At 51.1% G+C, this 21787-nt stretch overlaps 1 protein-coding gene across 6 annotated transcripts in view; it reads left to right on the forward strand.

The window, feature by feature from the left end:
* The window catches only part of ARHGEF7 (Rho guanine nucleotide exchange factor 7), a 125206-nt gene that overhangs the window by 35482 nt on the left and 67937 nt on the right, over window positions 1–21787 (forward strand). For 2 of the 6 annotated variants that reach the window (XM_082859425.1, XM_082859426.1), the window contains exons 1-2: window positions 17050–17077; window positions 19040–19124. In XM_082859425.1, coding sequence (XP_082715551.1) covers window positions 17072–17077; window positions 19040–19124 — 91 coding nt within the window. In that variant the 5' untranslated portion in view covers window positions 17050–17071. The other 4 variants (XM_082859431.1, XM_082859430.1, XM_082859429.1 and 1 more) reach the window with 3 other exon arrangements.

Here is a 21787-nt window from a genome sequence, read left to right on the forward strand (position 1 = left end):
AGGCAGGCTGGGTGAGCCCAGTGAGCTGTGTCCCTGCCCCGGGCTGGAGGAGACGGAGGAGCGAGGCTGAGATGGGACGCGGCAGCTCGGCCCGCGTCCGTCCCCGCCGCGAGGGCACCTCCTCGTCTCTCGTGCACTGAGATTCAGTGCAGCTTCCAAGGCAGCCGCCATCCCTCCCGCCTGTCAGTAGTAATGACAGGAAGCAGCACACGGACCTGGGGCTGCTTTTCCAAAGGGTCCTTTTGAGGACTGTTGACCACTGTTGGGTGGTGGAGGGTGGGAGGCAGGAGAACTGTGGGGTGAAAGGGGAGGACGGCTCTCCTGGAGGAATTGGAATCATGTCTCTTCACTTTGTGTCTGACTCTTCGGAGCCTCCAGGAAGGGGCTCGGCTACAGGTTGGGTGTTGGGCTGGGTACGTGTCCGCGTCCTGCAAAGCCAGGGTTGCAGTCTTCAGTGAAGCTTCTCCCTCCTCATCCAGCCCACTGGCCTGGGAACCTCGAGGGCACTGTGAATACACGTGGGTCCCAGTGCTGGCATGCATAGGCACTCAGGTCAGATCTGTGTTGAATGCGTGAGACCAAGGATGAACAAGATGGACGGGACAGCAGTAAGGTTTAGTCCGTTAACGTTCACTTTATCCATGTGAACGATTGTGCCTCCACCCTTTTAGCTCATGTTGCAGGGTTCTGATGTGTCGTTCAGACGCGCTTCATGGGAATGGACTGTCCCTTGCAGGAAGGATGGTCTCAGCCGTGGCCAGCTGCCGAGGAGGCGCCAGCGTACAGGACAGGTGCGTTCAGGACACTCTGTAGGGCTTTGAAGGTAGACACCCTGCTGGTCTCCGCTCTTGGGTCAGACCTCAATTTGGATGTCCATGAATTGGGTTTGTATGAGGGCAGATCCCCAGAAGATGTCTGGAAACGTTCGGGGCAGATAAGGACCCGTAGCCCCTTCGGGACTCAGTTTCTTCTTCTGTAAAATGCGACTTTGAAAAGGATAATCTGTAGACCTTGGAATCGGTCTGTGTGATCATCTGAGAGGCAGAAGATGAGACACCGCGACATCTTTACCTCAGTTTATTGTGTTGATAATGGTTAGCTTGTCGCTTTCGAGGGGCATTTATTACTAAAATTCTAGTTGTTGCATCTTTCCACAGCTGCTCGTTTTGTCAGAGCTCCCTCTTGGAGCTCCTTCACGCAAGGTGCTCATTTAAGAAGGAGGCTACCTGGCTAATGCCCAGCCTGTGCCACAGATGGTGCTTTAAAATGAGGTCGTGCTTAGCTGAGCAGTAGCTGCAGCATCGAGGCATGCCAGCGGGTCTGTTAGCTTCACCTTGTGACCTGAATTGAGCCTGAAGGCAGCTTCGGATCCTGTGGAGTCATGTGTCGGTTACTCTGAGTCATTTGGAAGAGTATCTGGAGCAGCTCTTGTGTATCCCAGGGAGTGATATCCGACTGCCAGTGCGGTTCCGAGGCTAGGAGCCCGCCGCCCACCTCACTAAGCTGAGAGGGGAGAATTGATCCCGGAAGTGCTTTCTTTAGTACTGCAGGGTAGCAAATGCATCTCCTGACTTGTTTAAAACAAAAACAAAAAACTTACATTTTTCTAAGATCGATAAGAGTACTTTCATCCCATTCACTATTGTTTCCATTGTTGCACTAAGTCTCCTATCAACTGCAATGAGAAAGGTGCCTCAGTTTCTGCCGAAGGGAGAACTGAGCTGAGAGTCTAGATCTCTTACAGAAGTTTTGGTTTCAGTGGGTTTATAGCTACTCTGCGGGAAAATTGATCTCAGTTTTTGCATCTTATTTGTGAGACAGCTGGTGTCGTGTGTTGGTTTTCTGTAGCTGCCTAACAAATGACCCCAAATGTAGTGGCAGAAACACTGCCGTTTCCTGCCTCTCAGCTCTGCAGTGAGGCCGGCGGTCCGGTGAGCTCGGCTGGGCTCTGTGCTCGGGGTCTCACAGGCCCTGGACGGGGTGTCAGCTGGGTGGGCTCTTGGCGGGAGCCTCGGGGGGGACATTTGTTTCCACGTGCCGAGGTGGCGCACAGGGCTGCGTTCTTGGTCCCCACCGTGTCCTCTGGCCGCACCCTGGAAGGCCGTGGGAGGGCCTGGAGCAGGGCGGGCAGCTGTGTGTTGGAGAAGCCCACGTGCCGCTCTGCCGTGTGCCCTTGTCCCTCTACACGCTCTTTCTCCTGTTGCAAACTGGTCACGGCCCAGTGGCCTTTGGGAAGCGACTCAGGTAGAGCAGCTGCTGTTGGACGCTGCGTTCTGCTTGCACATGGGGAGAGTCCTGAGCTGGTGCGACCGCCTGTTTCTCTGGCCGTAGGAAATTCTAGTCACTTGGGGTCCTGCCTTTTGACCTCATTCCCCTCTTTTACTTCCTATTTCCCACCTTTTTTAAGTCTAGTAAAACAGACTTCTTTGAATATCTTTTAGCTGTCACTTTTCTATTGATATTTTCATTTTAAAACAAATCAAGAAAATCCCCATTGGTCTCTCAGGAAGGGGACCCCTTTTCCTGACAGGCATTTCCCCGTTGGTCTCGCAGGAAGGCGCAGCCCCTTCCCCCCGTTGCCCTAAAGCAGTTTGTGTCCCTGAGGAGTTCCCTTAAGTCCTGGGAACCAGCGAGCGGAGAGATTCCCAGTGAATAATTACAGAGCAAAACAAATCTCGAGACCTTTCAGACCGTGTTTAGATGTGAAGATCTGCATTTTGTATGTTTTAAAAAATGAACTTCCTAGCCAGAATATGCATTTCTGACCTAATTTGTCCCAAATTTTGGACCCAATTTATTTGGTGTGTAGTGGGTATTTTCCCTGGTAGTTTAGAGAAAGTGCCTGGTCCTTGAGCTGAGAAGGGAAGGGCCTCACTCCCTCCGACCATTAGTATCTTCCACCGTGCTCTGGGGTTAATGACGTGCGTGCACGTGCTCTTCAGGAAGACTAATAGGTAGATCGTGGTGCCCGCTTGGGCTGTAGACTGTGGAGCTTTTAAGGTAGTGATTCCAGCATCCCCTTGGAGAGTATCTGATTTAATTTGTTCGTGTTTAAAGCTGACCTGGCAGGCCCTTTAAATGACGGTTTGGTGACATCAGGAGCGGTCTGGCCGGGAGAGGGAGCCGTGTGTTTTCCCCAGGCTTGCCGAAGGGCCAAGGGGCCTGGCCAGCTGAGGAGACGGAGAGGGAAGTCTGCTTTCCTCCGGACTTCTTGTGGCAGAATGAGGCCAGCCTGGCTGTGCCGGGCATTTGAGGGAAGTTGGTGTGGCTGCGGTTGAAGTGACGGGGGCCTGTCAGGTCACTGGTTTGAGTCCTTGTTCCATGAGACCTTTACAGGAAAACTGTGGTTGGTGAGTGGAGCCTTCGCTGTCTACTTAAAAGTGAAGCCAGAGTGGCGAGGGGATGCGAGAAAGAGCCTCATAATCTGCCCCCCCACCCCTTTTTTTTTTTTTTTTTGCGGTACGTGGGCCTCTCACTGTTGTGGCCTCTCCCGTTGCGGAGCACAGGCTCCGGACGCGCAGGCTCAGCGGCCATGGCTCACGGGCCCAGCCGCTCCACAGCACGTGGGATCCTCCCGGACCAGGGCACGAACCTGCATCCCCTGCATCGGCAGGCGGACTCTCAGCCACTGCGCCACCCGGGAAGCCCTGCCCCCCTTTTCTTTATTTTGAGAGGTTTAAAACTAGCAGAAAGGCAGGAAGACTAGTGTAAGTGCCCTGTGCCTTCACTCCATCGTTGTGCAGACATTGCTGCACTAACCATTTAACTGTGTGCACGCATCGTGCCACTGGCCTCTTGATGCTCTCAGCACGTGCATTTGTACAACGGGGACCTCCTCCTGTGCAACCATGTCCTGCTGGCACAGCCCAGACACTGTACACTGTTCCAGGGATGCCGTCTCAGACGCGGTCCCAGTGGTCTCCAGGTGACCTTTGTGGCTTTTCTTTAAACACAGGCACCAAACAGAGGTCTTGTGTTGCATTCAGTTTGTCGTGTCTCGTTGGTCTCTGTAGTTTCCAGAACGGTTCCTCCACCGTTATCCTTGATGACTTGCACGTTTTTGAAGAATCTGGGGTTGTTATCATGTAGACTGCCCCACAGTCTGGACAGGATCTGATTCAGGTCAAACGTTTTAGGCAGGAATTCTGCACAGGTGCTGTTCTGTGTTCCCGTGGGTCGTATCAGACCTACGATGTTGACGTGCTCTGTGCTGCCAGCACTGAGTTCTATCACTTGGCAAAGGTGACGTCCACCAGGTCTCTCCGTTGTGAAGGTGCCCTTTCCCTTTGTACTCGCCATGCAGTCTGTGGGGCGGGGCCCCAGAGCCCTTTGCCCGGGGCTCCTTCCTCTCGGGGTTGCCCGATGGGGACTTGCGGCACGAGGCTGCCCCTGGGACCTCAAGCTCTCGTCAGGAAGGGACATTTGAGGGAGGTGTTGGGATCCGAGCTAGAAAGTTGTGTATATTTTGGCATGTGGGAGAGGAGAAAATGTTACCTCTGCTTTCCAGAATCTGAAGACCGGTACTGTTTGTGAACTTAGCCATTCACTTCTGAGCTCCGCATACCTGTGTACAAACTTCCCATACTTTTGTAGATACTGTAGTTTTTACAAATGGAAGGTTTGTGGCAACCATCCATGGAGCAAGCCTGTTGGTGCTGTTTTTCCGACAGCATTTGCTCACTTCACGCTCGCTTCATATCTGTGTCGCATTTGGGTAGTTCTCAACGTATTTCATACTTTTCCATTATTATATTTGTTATGGTGATCTGTGATTAGTGATCTTTGTTACTATTGTAATTGTTTTGGGTTGTCACAAACCACACCCATATAAGACGGCAGAACTTAATAAATGTTATGTGTGTTCTCACCACCCCACCAACCAGCCGTTCCCCCCTCTCTCCCTCTCCTCCAGCCTCCCTGTCCCCTGAGGCACAACAATATTGAAATTAGGCCAGTTAATAACCCTACAGCCTCTTGAGTGTTCAAGTGAAAGGAAGAGTTGCACGTCTCTCACTTTAATTCAAAAGCTAGACATGATTAAGCTTAGGAAGCTGTGTCAAAAGCTGAGATAGGCTAAAAGCTAGGCCTCTTACACTAAACAGTTCGCCAAGTTGTAAATGCAAAGGAAAAGTTCTTGAGGGAAATTAAAAGTGCTACTCCAGTGAACACACAAATAAGAAAGCAAAACAGCCTTATTGGTAATATGGAGAAAATTTTAGTGAGCCGGATAGCAGATGAAACCAGCCACAACGTTCCCTTATGCCAAAGCCTAATCTAGAGCAACTCCCTCTCTTTAATTCTATGAAGGCTGAGAGAGGTGAAGCTACGGAAGAAAAGTTTGAAGCTGGCAGAGGTTGTTGCTTCATGAGGTTGAAGGAGAGAAGCCATCACCCTAACATAAAAGTACAAGGTCAAGCAGCAAGTGCTGATATGGAAGCTGCAGCAAGTTATCCAGAAGATCTAGCTAAGATAATCAGTGAAGGCGGCTACACTACACAACAGATTTTTAATGTAGATTAAACAGCCTTCTATTGGAACAAGATGCTATCTAGGACTCTCATAGCTAGAGAGGAGAAGTCAGTACCTGGCTTCAAAGGTCAGACTCCCTCTTTCATTAGGGGCTAACGCAGCAGGTGACATTAAGTTGAAGCCATTGCTCATTTACTATTCTGAAAATCCTAGGGCCCTTAAGAATTATGCTAAAGTACTCTGCCTGCGCTCTGTAAATGGGACAACAAAGCCTGAATGACAGTACGTTTGTGTATAACATGGTTTATTGAATATTTTAAGCCTACTCTTGAGACCTACTGCTCAGAAAGATTCCTTTCAAAATGTTACTGCTCATTGACAATGTACCTGGTCACCCAAGAGCTCTGATGGAGATGTACAATGAGATTAATGTTGTTTCCATGTTGCTAACACTATATCCTTTCTGCAGCCCATGGATCAAGGAGGAATTCCAACTTTTAAGTCTTATTATTTAAAGAGTGCATTTTGTAAGGCTACAGCTGCCACGGATGGTGATTCCTCTGATGGATCAGTGCAGAGTCAGTTGAAAACCTTCTGGAAAGGATTTACCGTTCCGGATGCCATTAAGAACATTTGTGATTCATAGGAAATGGTCAAAATACCCACATTAACAGAGTTTGGAAGAAGTTGATTCCAACCCTCATGGATGACTTCAAGGGGTTCAAGACCTCAGTAGAGGAAGGAACTGCAGATGTGGTGGAAACAGCAAGAGAGCTAGAACTAGAAGTGGAGCCTGAAGGTGGGACTGAATTGCTGCCACCTTACAATAAAACATTAACGGACGAGGAGCTGCTTCTTATGGATGAGCAGAGGAAGTGGTTTCCTGAGATGGAATCTGCTCCTGGTGAAGAGGCTGTGAAGGTGGTTGAAATGACACCAAAGGATTTAGAATATGATGTAAACTTAGTTGATACAGCAGCGGCAGGGTGTGCGAGGACTGACTGCGATTTTGAAAGAAGTTCCACTGTGAGTAAAATGGTATCAGACAGCACCGCATCCTGCAGAGAAATCGTGAAAGGAAGAGTCCGTCGACGTGGCAGACTTCATTGTTGTCTTATTTTAAGAAATTGCAGCAGCCGCCCCAGCCTTCAGCGACCACGAACCACCCTGAAAAGTCAGCAGCCATCAATGTCGAGGCCAGACCCTCCACCAGCAAAAGATTATGACTAGCTGAAGGCTCAGATGATGGCTGGCATTTTTTAGCTATAAAGTATTTTAAAATTAAGACATGCACCTTTTTTTCTTAGACATAATGCTGTTGCACACTCAACAGACTGCAGTATAAACATAACTTATTTGCTCTGGGAAACCAAAAAATTCATGGGATTCTGTTGTGATATTCGCTTTATCGCGGTGGTCTGGAACCGAACCTGCAATATCTCCAAGGTGTGCCTGTCAAGGCCTTTAAAGCCGCATAGCAGCTTGCTGACTGGCTCCTAAGTACCGAAGCAGCCACAAGGCAGTGTTGCCAGGTAGATGCAGCGAGCCCCGGTACACAGAGGAGAAATGAGATGTGGGGAGGTGAGGGAATATGCCTGATCTCTAATAGTCACTAAGGGGCAGAGTTGGTACTTGAATCCAGGTTTACAGAGATTCCAGAACTTACACATTTAGAACTAAAGGTCAGCTGGAAGAAGGGGACGGCGGCCCTCCAGTTGGTGGAAGCTCCGTTAAGAGGGAAGACGGTGGGCACCTGGGCATTTGATCTTCTCTAGGGAACCACTGAATGTAGTGTCTATAATTCATGCAATTTGAATTTGTAATAAATGTGTTAATGTAGTTATAAATAATCTGCACCATGCAACTGAAGAGGGATTTTACTTAAGATTTAGGGGGTTTAGTTGCAGAATGTTAATTTTCTACATACCCCTCCATCATTTTGGGTGTAATATGTAACTCAGTTAAAGCCATTCAGTGTAGTGAAAGATTTATAACTGGAGAATAAAGAAATTAGAACCCATGGCTCACTAGCAACTTTATTTAAAGCCTGAATAAATTCTATCCTTGTTGCATTTGTTAACCGCTTATCTCTTACTTAGTGGTGAATTTATTAAAAATTCAGATTGCACAACAGCTGTCTGGATTTTGTGTGTGTGTGTACTGGTTGTGATGTAAAATGCATTCTCTATTGAGGATCATGGTCAGGAATTTGAAGCCCATCAGTCAAATGGCGATGTTTGGAGGACCAGGAAGGACAAGGCAGCTCAGGGGCTGGGATGTATGTATAGGGAGAGTCTCATGTTGTTCCAGCTTCAGATTTGACACCTCTTTGCCAAGAGAAGACCTGGAAACTTCCCTTCTCGTTTTCCAGCATCTTGTTGGAATCTTACTTTAGAACTGGCCCTGGGAGAGGAGAGTTTGAATTCTCATGCGACTGGAGCGTTCCTAGGATGACTGGTACACAGCTCAGATAGGATGAGGTGGTGGATCCTTCAACCAGAGCGTTTATTGGGTAGAATGTGTTATAGGAGACTGAAGAGTAAGTTTCTATTTCATTGTGAGTGTAGAACAGGGACGTGTTTTTCCAGGTGCCGTTAGTCTGCACAGGATTTATGAGGACATTCCCTGAGCCTTGTTCTGAGGAGACACAGAGGCACAACGTGTGTCTGCCAGACGCATCGTGGAGTGTCATGTGGCTCATGAAATGAATCTATGTAACTGGGCTACAGGGCAGTGACTGTAAGCCCTGCAGGAGGGACGGTGACATGGGGTTGGGATTTAGAGAGAGAAGGAGACCCTCCAGTTGGCCAGGTTGGGTACCCCTGGGTGGGTGGGGCCTGCCGCTGCTTCCTGCTTCCTCCAGGCTTCTCAAGTTGATTTGTGGAGTTGAACCAACAAAACGTCCTAAAATTGATGAACTGTCCTAAAGAGAAATTACAGGGGAATTGTGGCGTTCCGGGTCCTAACTGCTTGGGGGTATGTGATAACCTTGAACTTTGATGGGAAAATTTTAGCGTTCTCTTGGAGATCATAATAGGCTTGGAAGGGAGTGCTCAGACTAGATAGACAAGTGCCCAAATGTTTGAGAAAACTTTTTATTAAGAGAAATTGGGCCCAGCACTGGGGACTCAAATATAGCCCTACAAGGTGGAATTAAGACCAGTAAGTGGCGAAGAATTCTGGGGAGACAGCGTGCCAGTGGCCACGTTGTCCTCATATTAGCGTCGTGTTTGTGCTGGCAAGCTTTAGCAAACAGTACTTATTTTGAAATCAGTGCATGATGTACACGTACTGGAAACAGGAAGTTAAATAGAGAAAGGCAGAGAGAGATGTAGCATTTTACTGCATTTAGGTAGAAGTACTGGCGCCTAATTTTCAGAAAAAAACAAAGATGTTCTGAATGAAAATGTTTGGTCACAGCTGAGTTTTTCTTGGCTTTATTTCTGTGTGAAATGGTCTGAACACCTCCATCTGGATGTTTTGATCTCGCATCTACCCTGAAGTCTCATGTCAAGCACCATCTACGATTCTCACTTTTCTGGTCACTCAAGCTTCCTTCGAACGTCTCGTGTGTGTGGTGAAAGTTAAACTTGCGTAGCATTGAATAGTTTGTGGCGCACTCGTACTTTCTCATTTTCTCGCTGTAATAGCTCATTCTTTCAAAGCCCTTTCGTTTTTACCTGTGAAATCCTCTTGTAAGCCGGCTCCTCCTGTCTGTCCTGCTCTGGCTTCCTTTAGATCCGCATGAAAGGACAGGACTTGGCACCCGTGCCCTGAGTCCTCACAGCCCCTCTGTGTCCCACATTTTACTAACTGCACTGTTCGGTGATTCTTAATTTTTCAGTAGCTCCCTTTATAAATAATGAGCCAGAAGCCTGTATCTCTTGGTTTATCGTCTTAGACTTTACTCCTGTCTGAAAGCTGAGGAACTCAGCGTCACTCTGCGGGCCCCTGTAGGCAGGGCCGAGGGAGGGCACTTTGTTAAGGCCTTGGTAGGGTGGGCCGTGTTTCCTGCGGGCTTTGGTGGGGGGTTGGTTACTGTCTACAAGTTTCCTGTCTGCCGGGCTGCTCCTGTCCTGGTGCTCTGGCCGGAGAGGGCAGGCTTTTCCCGGCACTTTGTTAGTCTGCACCCTTTGGTGTGTCTGGATTGCAGGCTTCTCCAGCACCCAGTCTGGGGGAGCACAAAGAAGATGCAGAGGACCCACTGCCATGTTGTTTCTCAGGTCTTGAAGCCCGTGGGCAGTTGGCCTGTCATGTCCAGCACTGTCTTGTCCTACGTTTGTTCTACATGGACGCCCAGGGCTTTTTGCTGCACTGAGGCGGAGGAATAGGAGAGTGTGTCTGCCGCATCTTGTTCGGAGCCGGAACTCACCTGTCCTCCTCTTTACTATTCTGTCAGACGTGGCCCTGCTTCCTCTTCCTGTTTGTGAATACGGGCCCAGTAGCTGATGGCAGTGTAAAGCCACGTAGGCGGTGGGATGCCTTCACCGTAGGGGCGTGGCTGGGAGCAGGCAGGGGAACTGTGGGTGATGCCCGTGAGCAGGGTGGAGGGGTGGGCTGTCCCTGCATCCCATTTCCTTGCCCCCCTCCAGCTCTGGGACAGTTCAGGCTTTATTGTGGTTAGAGCTCCTAGGGTATTTCATTTTTGTTTCCTCCTATCAGTGCCTGTTACGTGAGTCTAGTGGCACCTCAAGTTTGTCACTGACGTTGGGAAGCCAGTGCAGGCAGTGGTCTCTCCTCGGTGGGGTCTGGAAGCTTGGCCTCTCCTAGAGGAAGGGGCTGCTGTGCTGCGGCTTACTGGGTGCTGTTATCCTGCCGTCCGCACTGTTCCCCCAGGCTCCTCACAGGTGCTGTTTAGAGCGCTTCTTGATCATGCAGAGCCCGTCTATTTCCTGTCCTCAAGGATTCCCTAAGCCTCACTGCGACTGCTCATGGCCTCTCCGCTACCTCCTTTAGCATTGCAGTGGAGTCTTTATTACTGTTTTTTTTGTTAATACTTAATCATACCAACTCGTCTCACGTTAAGTTCCTGCCCTCCAACCTCAAGTGCTGTTGGGCATTCCTACTACATCAGACCACACTCCTTAACACACTCACTTTCCACTCACCCAGATACTTTTTTTTTTTTAAAATAAAGTATGTTTGGTTATATACTAGATATATTAAAAATTTTTTTCTTTTTATTTATTTATTTGGTTGCGTCGGGTCTTAGTTGTGGTACTCAGGATCTTCATTGCAGCATGCGGGATCTTCTGGTGCAGCATGCAGGCATGCGGGCTTCTCTCCAGTTGTGGCTCGCGGGCTCCAGAATGCGTGGGCTCAGTAGTTGTGGCTCACAGGCTTAGGCCCCATGGCACATGGGATCTTAGCTCCCCGACCAGGGATTGAACCCATGTCCCTGGCATTGGAATGCAGATTCTTAACCACTGGACCACCAGAGAAGTCCCGTTTATTACTATTTTTTTTAAAGCCTGCCTTTTCTGTTATTTCAGTGGAACCTTGGGAGGGATGGAAGGTTATGTATGTGTGCAGTTCACTGTCTTGAAATGTTTCTCAAAGTTTGGGTTTTATAACTACTTGTTTTGAGTATTAAAGTTAATGCAAGGTCCTCATTGCCCTTTTGGCTCTCTATGTTAGCACCTAAACTAATTGTCAGCCTAAGTAGTTGTTGTGACCCGCCCAGACCCTCTCTGTCTGGCGACCGTGTGGCTGTCCTCTGCAGGCTTGCCTCACTGTCCCTAGGAGTCAGACTAGGAGCCCACAGTGGGCTGAACGGGTGCTGCGCCTGTGCCAGCTGGCTCTGGGACCCGTGGGCCCATGTGTGTGGCAGGGGGAGCAGCAGTGACTGATCAGGTTCAATTCTTTGCTCTCCTGTGGAACGTGTCACACCGTGTTTTGGAGCCTCATTCTTCCCCTTTAGAAAATAAGATTGCCATGAAATCTGCAGCATAGCGCCCAGGGGATGCTTCATCCTCTTCTTCCTCACCTGGTGATGTCTGTCTGGGATGATTGCTCCTTTACGGTGGACAGAGACGTAGCAGCCCTCTCATTGCATCAGTCATCTTGCCTCGCTTCTCAGGACTTTGTTCTCCCTTCCGCCCCAGCCCTTCCTGGAAACTACCTAAAATATTTGGTGTCTCTTTTCTTGTATAAGTGGTCCCTGTCCTAGTGTTTTGGCATTGATACAGTGGAATCCACAAAATTGAATATGATTTAATTGTCATTTTAAACTAAAAGAAATGGGGGGCACATTGGGTGAAAGTGCTGTGTATTGATAGAATCCGTCATCAAACTTTAATTTTATCCCTAGGGCGTAGGAGTAGGTGGAATTAAGTACAAAATCTACAGAAGCCAAGGAGGCGAGAATTCCCTGCTGGATCCCTGTTTTCCACATGTCTATCCCCAACAGTGTGGACCATTTGCATTAAACCTAAATAGCACAACTTACTTAAGATTCGTCTTTACTCATCTTGTTCTAAAATCACAGATTCCATCTGACAATGTGATAGGACAAGATTATATTTTTAAACTTCGAGAACCACACTCCAGAACTGTGCCCAAAGTAACAATTTCTTGTGTCAGAAATAGCTTCCTCATGAACTCTTCTGAGGAGCTGACCTGGCTGCTTGCATTTGGAATATTAAGGCTGCATGAGCTGAGAAAGTGCTTGGTTGGTCTGCCTTGCGTTGGTGAGGGGTCTCTCCATTAGTACTGGGGTGGGGGAAGGAAGACTTCTCCACACTGCCTGGTATGTTCTCCTTGGGTACACCCAGGGGTGTCATCAGCTGGTGGTGACATCATTAAGGGGTGAGTCACCTACTTCTGCGTTTGTATCAGTGTGGCCGGCTGGGTCAGAGTCCGCTGTGGTCGTGATGTCTGGGTTCTGTGAAGGCCAGGTCGCTATGATTGCCGATGAGACTCTGGGGCGGTGGTGGTAACAGCTCATTACTGCTGTGTCGTCCTTTACTGGATCCGTCGGTCCGTGCCGGTGCTGCACAGGGCTGCCTTACCGGCCTGCCCCAAGTCGCACGCGTGTGCGGGTCGCCAGGAGGCTGCTGCACGTGATCGCCGGGGCCTTGCGCAGCTCGCCTTGCCGCTCTGCCTCTGGCCGTGTGGCTGTGACTCAGGCAGGGCCAGCCAGGTGCAGCGGAGGTGGTGGACTGGTTGGCTGTGGCCTGGAGCTGCTGGCAGCCGTGTTACCTCATGAGCCAGGACGTTCCTGAAGCTGCAGCCCACGCAGAGGCGAGCCGAGTCAGGAGGTGGCCTGAGGCTTCCGACTTCAGTGCTTGTGGTCCTTGCCGTTCTTGACTTGTTAGTTATGAGAACCAGTCATTTCTTCTGTTGTTCAAGCCAGTTTGAGTTGGGTTTCACTTGCTTACAGTTGGAAGGTCCCTGACTAACAAGATCTTTGTTACGTGGAGTATAACACACTCTATTTTGTGAAGTGAAGTTGGCTTTTCTGCTGTATTGTGTGGAAGGTGGTGCTGATTTCCAGTGCCGCCTGTGCATTTGGACTCCAGGGTGAAGCAGCTAACTGATGCTGGGGTTAGGGGAGCCTTTCAGACGGAAGTGCTCGTCACTTCCCGTTACCCTGCCGGGGCGGGGTCTGCCCCACTTCTTTGTCAGGAATGCCAGTGCTCTGCCGAGTGGCTGTGACATCCGATGGGCCCAGTTAGAAGGGTGGCAGCTGGATTTGGGGAGAAGAGTGTGGCGCAGGAAGCAGGACTCCCGTAGGGGTGGGCAGGCGGCTGGTTTCCCAGCAGGGCCACCCCTCCCTCCTGAAGGTGGGGCGTGGCCCCTACCCCCGAGTGGAGCAGTCTGGAGCGCTGGCCACGCCATTCCTGCGATGCAGGCCCCGGGGCTTCCTTCCCTCTCCTGCTGTCGCTGCCCATCACTGGCTCTGGGGCCTTGTCCGTGCGGTGAGCCGTCGTTCCAGAGCCTCAGCCCCGGGAGCTGTCAGGCTGGCCGTGGACACCTGGGGCCTCCCCATGGGAGACTGAGCCACGTCCCCGCCAGGTGGCTCTGGGCTCCTCTGACACGCAGACCACCTGTGCTTAGGCCTCTGAGTTTTAGGGTGACTTGCTATATGGACGGGATGACCTGGAGGTTACAGGTGGCGCTGTGCTCTGGTCTCCTTCCATCTCCTGAGCCCGCCTTCCTTCCTGGCTCTCACGGCACCTGCTCAAGGTTGCTGATAAACGGGGAGGGGAGAGGAAGTCTTCTGAGCGAGAATGAGCTCTTTCAGGGCGAGCACGGAGGCATTTGTGTCTTTTCTTGGAGATTTCTGTAAAGCAGCAGCCTTTAGCAGTTACGTGATGACCGTCTTTAGAATTTGGGAGGGAGGGAAGAACTTCGTTTGCTATGGAGTGATAGGTACTTTTTGGGGAGCAGTCTTCTTTTGAATAACGGGGAATTCTGTGACTCAGCCTAAGAGGTTTTAACTTGTACCATTTAGTGTTACAATGGTCCAACTTTACATGAGCTGACTGCTTCACTTTAATACCGTTTTGTTCCTACTTGTTGTTTGGAGATGTACTCTCCCCTTCAAGCGCCAGTTCAGTTAGGGAGAATGTGGGATGTGGATGTATCGCCAGCTCTTGCCAGGAGGTGCTGTGTTAGCCAGCAGCCCCCTCGTCTCCGCGGCTGACAACACTGAAGGTGTATCCTGCCCGTCTTGTTGGCTGCAGGGACGGGGTTGCTCTGCTCCGAGTGTCCTCTTTATTCTCGGGTCCAGGCTGGTGGGGCAGCTCCAGTGTGGGCCTTGCCATGCTCACTTAAAGGAAAAGACCGGGGAGGCTGGCTGAAACGCCTGAAGGCTCCTAAAGCTTCGCCTGGGGCCTGGCACGCATTGTCCTGCTCAGAGCGGGTACATGTGCTCACAGCTCGTTGGCCGGAACCCATGGGAAGGCGTGGCAGTGGGTGGGGACGCACACCCCTCTTTAGGGGTGACCTGGAGTTAGACAGAGGAAGTTGGGGGACTTCCCTGGTGGCGCAGTGGTTAAGAATCCGCCTGCCAACGCAGGGGACACGGGTTCGAACCCTGGCCCAGGAAGATCCCACATGCCACGGACCAACTAAGCCCGTGTGCCACAACTACTGAGCCTGCGCGCTAGAGCCCGCGAGCCACAACTACTGAGCCCGAGAGCCACAACTACTGAAGCCCGCGTGCCTAGAGCCCGTGCTCTGCAACAAGAGAAACCACTGCAATGAGAAGCCTGCATACCGCAACAAACAGTAGCCCCTGCTCACCACAGCTAGAGAAAGCCCGCACGCAGTAACGAAGACCCAATGCAGCCACAAATAGATAAATAAATAAATTTTAAAAGAATAAAAAAAGGAAGTTGGAAAATAGTGTGATGAACGTGAACTTTCTGGATTGACGCATCAGTTCATATCTTGTGCCTTGGAAACCTCTTTATTTTACAACATTATTGGTGATGCTTCCCTGAAAACCACGGCGGCTCTTTCTGCCAAAGCACAGTCATCCTCTTTCTGGCTAGAGGTTCGCACGTTTGAGAGCTCCGGCCCATGCATGTGGGTCACCCTGATGGCCTCGCCCTGCCAGGTTGGTGCTGGTGACGGTCGACATATGTGCAGCCTCATCTTCCTTAGGTGCAGATGAGTCCTCCTTATTTCAGGTGTTAGTTCTGGAACTAAACCTGAACATCTGGAAATGTGATATTAAGTAGAAATAAGGAATATGTCAAAATAGGGTAATTTAGAGGACTAGCAGAAGTGAAGGCTGGGAGGTTGAGTTTGGGCCAGGTGCTTGACGTCAGGCTCAGCCCTTTTGGTGGTGTGGCACTGACAGTGTTTTCTGAGGGTCAGTGGTCAGAGCGTTGGGTGCTCTGAGGACCTGGACCTCTGCTGGACAGACGCAGAGCGATGCCGGTGGTGGAGCTGCTGCCGCCTCTGGTGTGCACAGAGCTCTGCGGGGAGCCTTGGCGTTGCGGCGAGTGACGTGGCCACCCGCCCAAGCGCGAGCTGGGGCGCTGCTGGGGGCCCGTGGAGGGCAGCGCCTGCCGCTGTGCGGAGCCGTGTGGTCTGTTCTCTGCACAGGCTCTCGAGTGTTCTTCTCCGTTCCTGAGCACCTCACCTTGAGGAAGGTTTCTTTGTTTTGTTTTGTAGTTGTTTGTATTACAAAAAGAGAATTTTCCTTGGTTGAACGTAGTTATCAATGGGTCAGTTTTTTCAGGAGACCTTGAGGTTTGGTGTACAAGATTGAGTATGTGTAATTGCACTCATTTTGGAACTTGGGGGTCATTGGCACGGTGCTGCCTCCCGCCATTGGCGTCCTCATCCTCAGGCCTTTGTCTGTTCCTTGTTCCGTCTCAAGGATGTGAAGCCGAGGCTCAGAGGGCTTCAGTACACGGAGTAGGGCCGTAACCACGGGGGGGCAACCTTCACGCTCGGAAGGACTGTCCACCTCCTTCCCAGCTCGTCCCAACCTCGCTCCCCTTTGTGGGTGACGACAGACACTGCTCAGAAAGTATTTTTATGTCCCACTTTAAATACTCTGGGTCCCTTCTAGCCTGGTTTCCACATGGTGTGGTATTTGTTGTATTGCATTACGTAGTATTGTTTCTTTTGAAAGTAAGATATTAAAAATGAACTATAACTAATACATTTAATATTAAGAGTTTCTTTGGTAGAAAACTGGTAGGATAAGTTTGAGAATATTGGATTAGTCTACTGTACCTTTAATTCACTTAAATATAAAAGTGAGGGTGAGTTTTTGGAAATACACGTTCCCAGTTGGGTAGATTCCAAGATCTTTGGGGTATGTGTTCCCTCTTCTCTGTGCTTATAAGGGATGGTCATGGGTGCGAGGGAGTGAGCCTGCCTGGGGAGAGGGTTCCTGACACCTTCCCTCTCTCTCCAGGGAGGGGCTTCTCACCGTTGGCTGCATGGAATCACCTGACGAGTGTTAACATTCTGATTCGGGGTCCCTTTCTTGGAGATTCTAATTTGTTGATAATTAGTCTGGGATGTGGCTTGAGTGTCTTGGTTTTCTAAGGTCCTGGGAGATCCTAACGTGCGGCCCCTCCTGAGAACCCCCTGAGGAAAGGCATGGGAGCGTGGACCTGAGGGGCGTGGAGGGTGGGCGTGTGTGCCCTCAGCCCGAATGGCAGGTCCACGGGAGGGGCAGGCTTATCTCCTAAGCATGAGCGCCCCGGGGTCAGTGTGTGCCCTGTTAATGAGACCTTCCTCTGTTCCCACAGTACAGACTTTCTCTGTACCCTATGATTTTTCAGTTTTTGCTTTTTGTTGAATAGATTTCTATTTCAGGAAGTAGTCAGTTTTCTTTCTCTAGAGAAGCACCTTAGTCAAAACATTTTATTGACTCAGAATGTGCATTTTTTTCCCTCTCGGTGGCAAGCGTTTGTCTCATCTCATTGTGTAGCTTCCTGTTAAGAAATGTGGTGTGTGTGTGAATTCACTTAAGTTCTGATGTCACTTTGGAGCCCATTGGTGGGCCGTTTCAGCCAACCAGACGCTTCCTGGTATCCAAGTAAGAAAGATATATAGCTCTGGAATAACAGGAAATTTCAGTTTTCAACATCCTGTTTTTCTGGGTTTTGTGACTCTCTGCCTCACCACGATGAAGGTTAGTGGATGTTTTCATGTATATTTCTTTTTTTGCAGAATACCACGATTTGAATTTCCCAAGCTCTAGAATTAGAACTTGAGAGCTGAGATCACCTGCTCCCACCTTTCATGAGAGAAGGCACTTTTATGTCCTGCGCAGAAGGAAGCTGAGGCCTGTTGAGGGTCATACTTTTGATAAAAAATGCAACCAGCCCATTACAAAATGTAGCTGGATGTATCAGCCTAGATCATGCTCTCATCTGACTTGGAAATTTCTTTTTAAATAATAGATATCAGAACAAATGAGTTAAAGTCTGTGCTATTAGGTGATTCTAAAGACTGTTCTAAGGGGATACTCCTTTTTACAGGCAGGATCTGGCAGCATGAATTGTTTTATTTTTTGCTCCATCAGATGAGAAATGCGTGAGTGACATTCACAGAGGGCTTTGGGTGTCTGTGTTTACGGCTCCCTTCCCGGCTCTGTGTCTGCAGCTCCTCTCTTGACTTGGATTTGATGGCCTCCTTCCTGGAGGTGGTTTTTCAGCTTCTGGATTTGTCTCTCTCTTGTTCATGTTTAAATAAACATACCTCATGATGATTTCTACTCATCTCAGAAATTAAGACTGAAGACTTCTGTGGAAGATAGCAGTGGTTATTTAGATTTGGAATGGCTCTTCTCAGCTGCTCTTTATGTGTCTGTCCCACGGTGACATTCAGCGCCACGGGCTGGGTTGGTGCCTTGTTAACCCATTCAGCGAACATGTGTGTTTTTACTGTGGGGGGGCCATTTTCTGGATGTTGGGTGTTGTGAGGTCTGCTTGTGTAGATTTCACGGTCTAGGGCAGCGCGCACACATAGACCGTAAGGTGGTGGCGATGAGTGTGCCGGGAGCCTGGCTGGGCCCTGCTGAGCCTGGTCGGGGGGTGAGGCTGGCGGGAGCCGGATGAGTGAGAGTTAGCTGTGCAGGGGGAGGGAGAAGCAGGAAGGGGGGAAGCTGGGGCTCCTGGCAGGGTGTGGGATAGAGGAGCCGCCGAGTCGGGGGAGGGGTGACAGGCGGCCTGCAGAGGAAGTCACTCCTGGGATGACTGGTCACCATAGTTCATTTTTGCCCCAGTGAGAGAACCTTTGAAGAATGTTAACACAGTTTTCATTTGGGCATCTAAACACATCTCTCTGTTAACTGCATCTCAAAGAACTTTTTTCATAATTTTTCTGGCACAGAGTTGTGGATGATTTGACTATTAAATTTTTGGGGGGAGGGAAGGAGTTATTCAGTGATCAGAAGGTGTATGTGGTCTTCAGACAGTGTTTGGGGATGAGCCGTGTTTGCTTTAGCGCGTGTGTTTGCGCACGCATCGTGGATCAGCCGTGCTGTGTCTAGGCAGCCTGATGCGCAGCATCTTTCAGCTCCTGGGTGTTGGAGGGTGGGTGGGGAGGGGACTAGCTTGGGCGCGTCCCCGGTCTCTAGGCGGCCGAGATTGCAGCGATGCAGACTAGACGGTCCTGGTCTGGCCTCGTGCTCTGCCCCGAGGGTGGCGGTGTCCCCGCTCCCCCTCTTCTGGAATCGGCCTCTCCTGCCTTCCCTTCCTTCCCTCTCGTATCCTCTCTGATGTCGGCGTTTCCCTTTTGCTGCTGTTGGTTTTGGCATCGGCTGTGGCCAGGAGAGGAAGTCTGTAGTAGGCCTGCCCTGAGGCCTCAGCCTCAGTCTAAGGAGAGGAGCCTTCACGGAGTGCCAGCAGTGCCCCAGGTTATGAAGGAGGGTGCGGCAGGGTGGGGACGTGGTGGTTAGGAAGCTGGACTCGGGCCCAGAGCGGCCCCAGTAAGGGAACCTGGCCTGGCCTCCTGCTCCGACCGGAAGCCGAGCTCCCAGGTGTGCCACCTCCTGGGGTCTTGCCCGTGAAGCCTACTGTCTTCCTATTACTGTGCAGAACTGCCCGACACTGGACTCTGCTAATTCTGCTTGTTCACTTTTCCCTTTCAGACATTTGATGCAAACGATTTGTATCAGGGGCAGAATTTCAACAAGGTCCTCAGCTCCTTAGTGACTCTAAATAAAGTAACAGCAGGTAAGTCTCTTTTTTTACTGAACTTGAGGGGAGGGGAAGAAAGAGGGGCAAAAACCTTGTTGCTTTTGTGTTAGTGAGGCAGAGTGAACATTATTGAATTTAAAAAAGGATTGCATTAAAATTTTGGTTGTCACCTTTGCTGCGAGCAGAGTCTTCCTCTTTAGGTCCTGGTAGATATTAGTGCTTTCCTTCCTGTGAGCAGAGAGAAAAGTACAGCAGAGGGGGAGTGCCTTGTTCACAGGGGCAACGCATGGGCTGTCCTGGAGCTTGAAGCACCTTGCTCTGGAGTTCATGCTGATTAAAGCTCAGATCTAGTGAGCAGATCTAGTGCCTGTTTTTGAGGTGCAGCCAGTGAGCTGGTCTCTACAGTAAACACCTACCTGGGCCAGATTTCCTGAGGGTGACGAGGGCACCTGGGCTCTGTGGGCTGCGGGTTCGAGCCCCAGTTGCACCTCTAGGGAGAGGTGGGCTCCCCGACCGCGGAGAGGACAGCGGGGTCTGTCTGTGCTCCTGTGGGGCTAGCTCGGGCCTGGAGGCTGCCTGAGGCACCAGAAGGGCTTAGAGGCTCTTTTGTTTTAAAGCCATGTTTGTTTTCTACTTACCTTTACGGACTGTAGTTTCAGATCCCTGGGAGGGGCAGTTAGCCCTTGATACTGTCTCTTTTGATCAGAAAAAGTAAGTTTCTCTTGTCAGGGTCTCCTCTCATTTCGCCCCTACCCTTCCTCACTGTGTGGGGACGGGATGGGGTTGGAACGCTCGGGGCTGCAGGAACCGCTTCCGGGGCCCCTCACGCCACTCGTTTGCTGGGAGGGCTGTCTGGGCGCTGCCCCGCTGTCTGCGCTTGCGGACGTGCGCCCAGAGCAGCCTGTGCTGCCCGCCGTCCCGGGCAGGGCTTCCCTTTTCATAGCTTGACTTCGGGCTTGAAGTTGAGAATGTCTTGGGCTGTTGAGGTGACAGCACCTGAGGACACGCTAAATTAGGACCCAGGTGAGCGAGTGTAGGAAAGCGTGAGGGTCCAAGTCCAGGAGGAGAGCGAGAAGGGGTGGAGGAGTGGGGGCATCAAGGCGGACATAAGGACATGCAGCCATCGCACCCTGCAGACAGGGGGCTTGTGGCGTTTTGTCAAGCTTGTGCTGCCTCTTCGATCCCTCCGTGGAGAAGCGATAGACCTAACGTGAGCAGACAAATAGTAAAGGAGCCGGCCTGCCGCGGTCGAAGCGTTGGCAGTCGATGAGTGGGCTTCACAGGGGAGGAGTGCATGCAGGCGGCGGGTGCAGCGCGGGCGCCTCCCCGGCCCCGGCCCGCCTGCAGCACTTTGCCGGCATCTGGGCCGCAGTTTGACACTCACTGCCCTCCGCTGGGCTCGCTCTCTGGCAGCTGGGGCGAGAGCGGCTTTGGTAGACACGGTCCCCACGTGTGAGGCCGCGGGTGGGAGACGGCAGGTTTGCTCTCGCTCTGGGTGTGTAAGTTCCGGTGGGTCGGAAGGAGAGGGGGAGCGACGAGGGCGGCTTTGCTCCGTCCGCCGGGCCGCGAGACCCTCGGTGATCGAGGCGGAGCCCCGCAGGCCATGGGAAGCATGGACACAGGCCGGGAGCTGTATCTTCCGGGCATGTGTTACCATCGTTCCCACCCCCATCTGATGCAGAAGTGTTTCTCGTGTGTTCTTGACATCATTGGATATACCCTGCACGCAGAGCATCTAGCGCTGTTCTTTACGAAAACCTGTTTGGAAGTTCTGAAATAAACCTGGTACTTCTCTCTTCAGCTTTTAAACAAGAGGACTGAGCCTTCTCAGGTGAAGAGAACTTTTTGCTTCTGTGTTTGTTGGCTGCTGCTCTTCACTTGTGTTTCTGAAGTCAGCGTGAGGGAGGTGACGGTGCCTTTTCAGCCGTCGGCTGTAGGGGCTGACGCAAGTGTAAGACAGGTGCACCTGCTGACTCCAGGGTCGTTGTTGGGGAAGCCCGTCACCGTCTTCCCTCTGCTTCCAGCACTGCAGGGAGACCCTTTGTGTTCTCCAGGCTTGTGGAGGAATACTTGCCTTTTACTTGGACAGAGGAGAGATTGGAGGTGGGGAAGGAAGGGATCCTAAACACTCCCTGGGTGCGGCAGGCGGCCACTGGGGCAGTTTCTTCACGCGTGTCCTCTGGGCGCTGTTTGTGCTTGCAGTTGCCAGGCCTCTGCCACACGGCGGGAGCAAACACTGGCCCTTACTGCCAGCACTGAGCAGGGCCTGAGAATTGGAGGGGCTTCCACACTGAGACGTCAAGGTGGTTTTAGGGCAGGGGTCCCGGACGCCAGGTCCGTGGAGCCCGGCAGGCAGCATGGAGGAGCGAGGGGGGCAGAGGGCAGCGGTTGCTCTGCCCGCGTGGGCCCTGCTCAGCTCTGGGTCAGTCAGGGAGCGCAGAGCCAGAGGCGCCAGAGCCCCGGTGCTTCAAGAACAGCTGGGAATGCCGGTTTCCCTGGGGAGTCCCCAGACTTCCAATTGTTGGTACCTAATTCAGAATGTCATAAGACGCTGTGTAAGCCAATCCAAAGGGATCTGCCAGAGAAAGAGGACCTGGAGACCCCCAGTTTCAGGACATTTTTATAGAAGGCCCCCCACATAGCTTTAGGAAGTTGCTAGGCGCGTGCATGTCAAAACAGTGATTTCCCTAGAAAACTCT

The sequence above is a fragment of the Leucopleurus acutus genome (genome assembly GCF_964270905.1).
Source record: "Leucopleurus acutus genome assembly, chromosome: 18".
Lineage (NCBI taxonomy): Eukaryota > Metazoa > Chordata > Mammalia > Artiodactyla > Delphinidae > Leucopleurus > Leucopleurus acutus.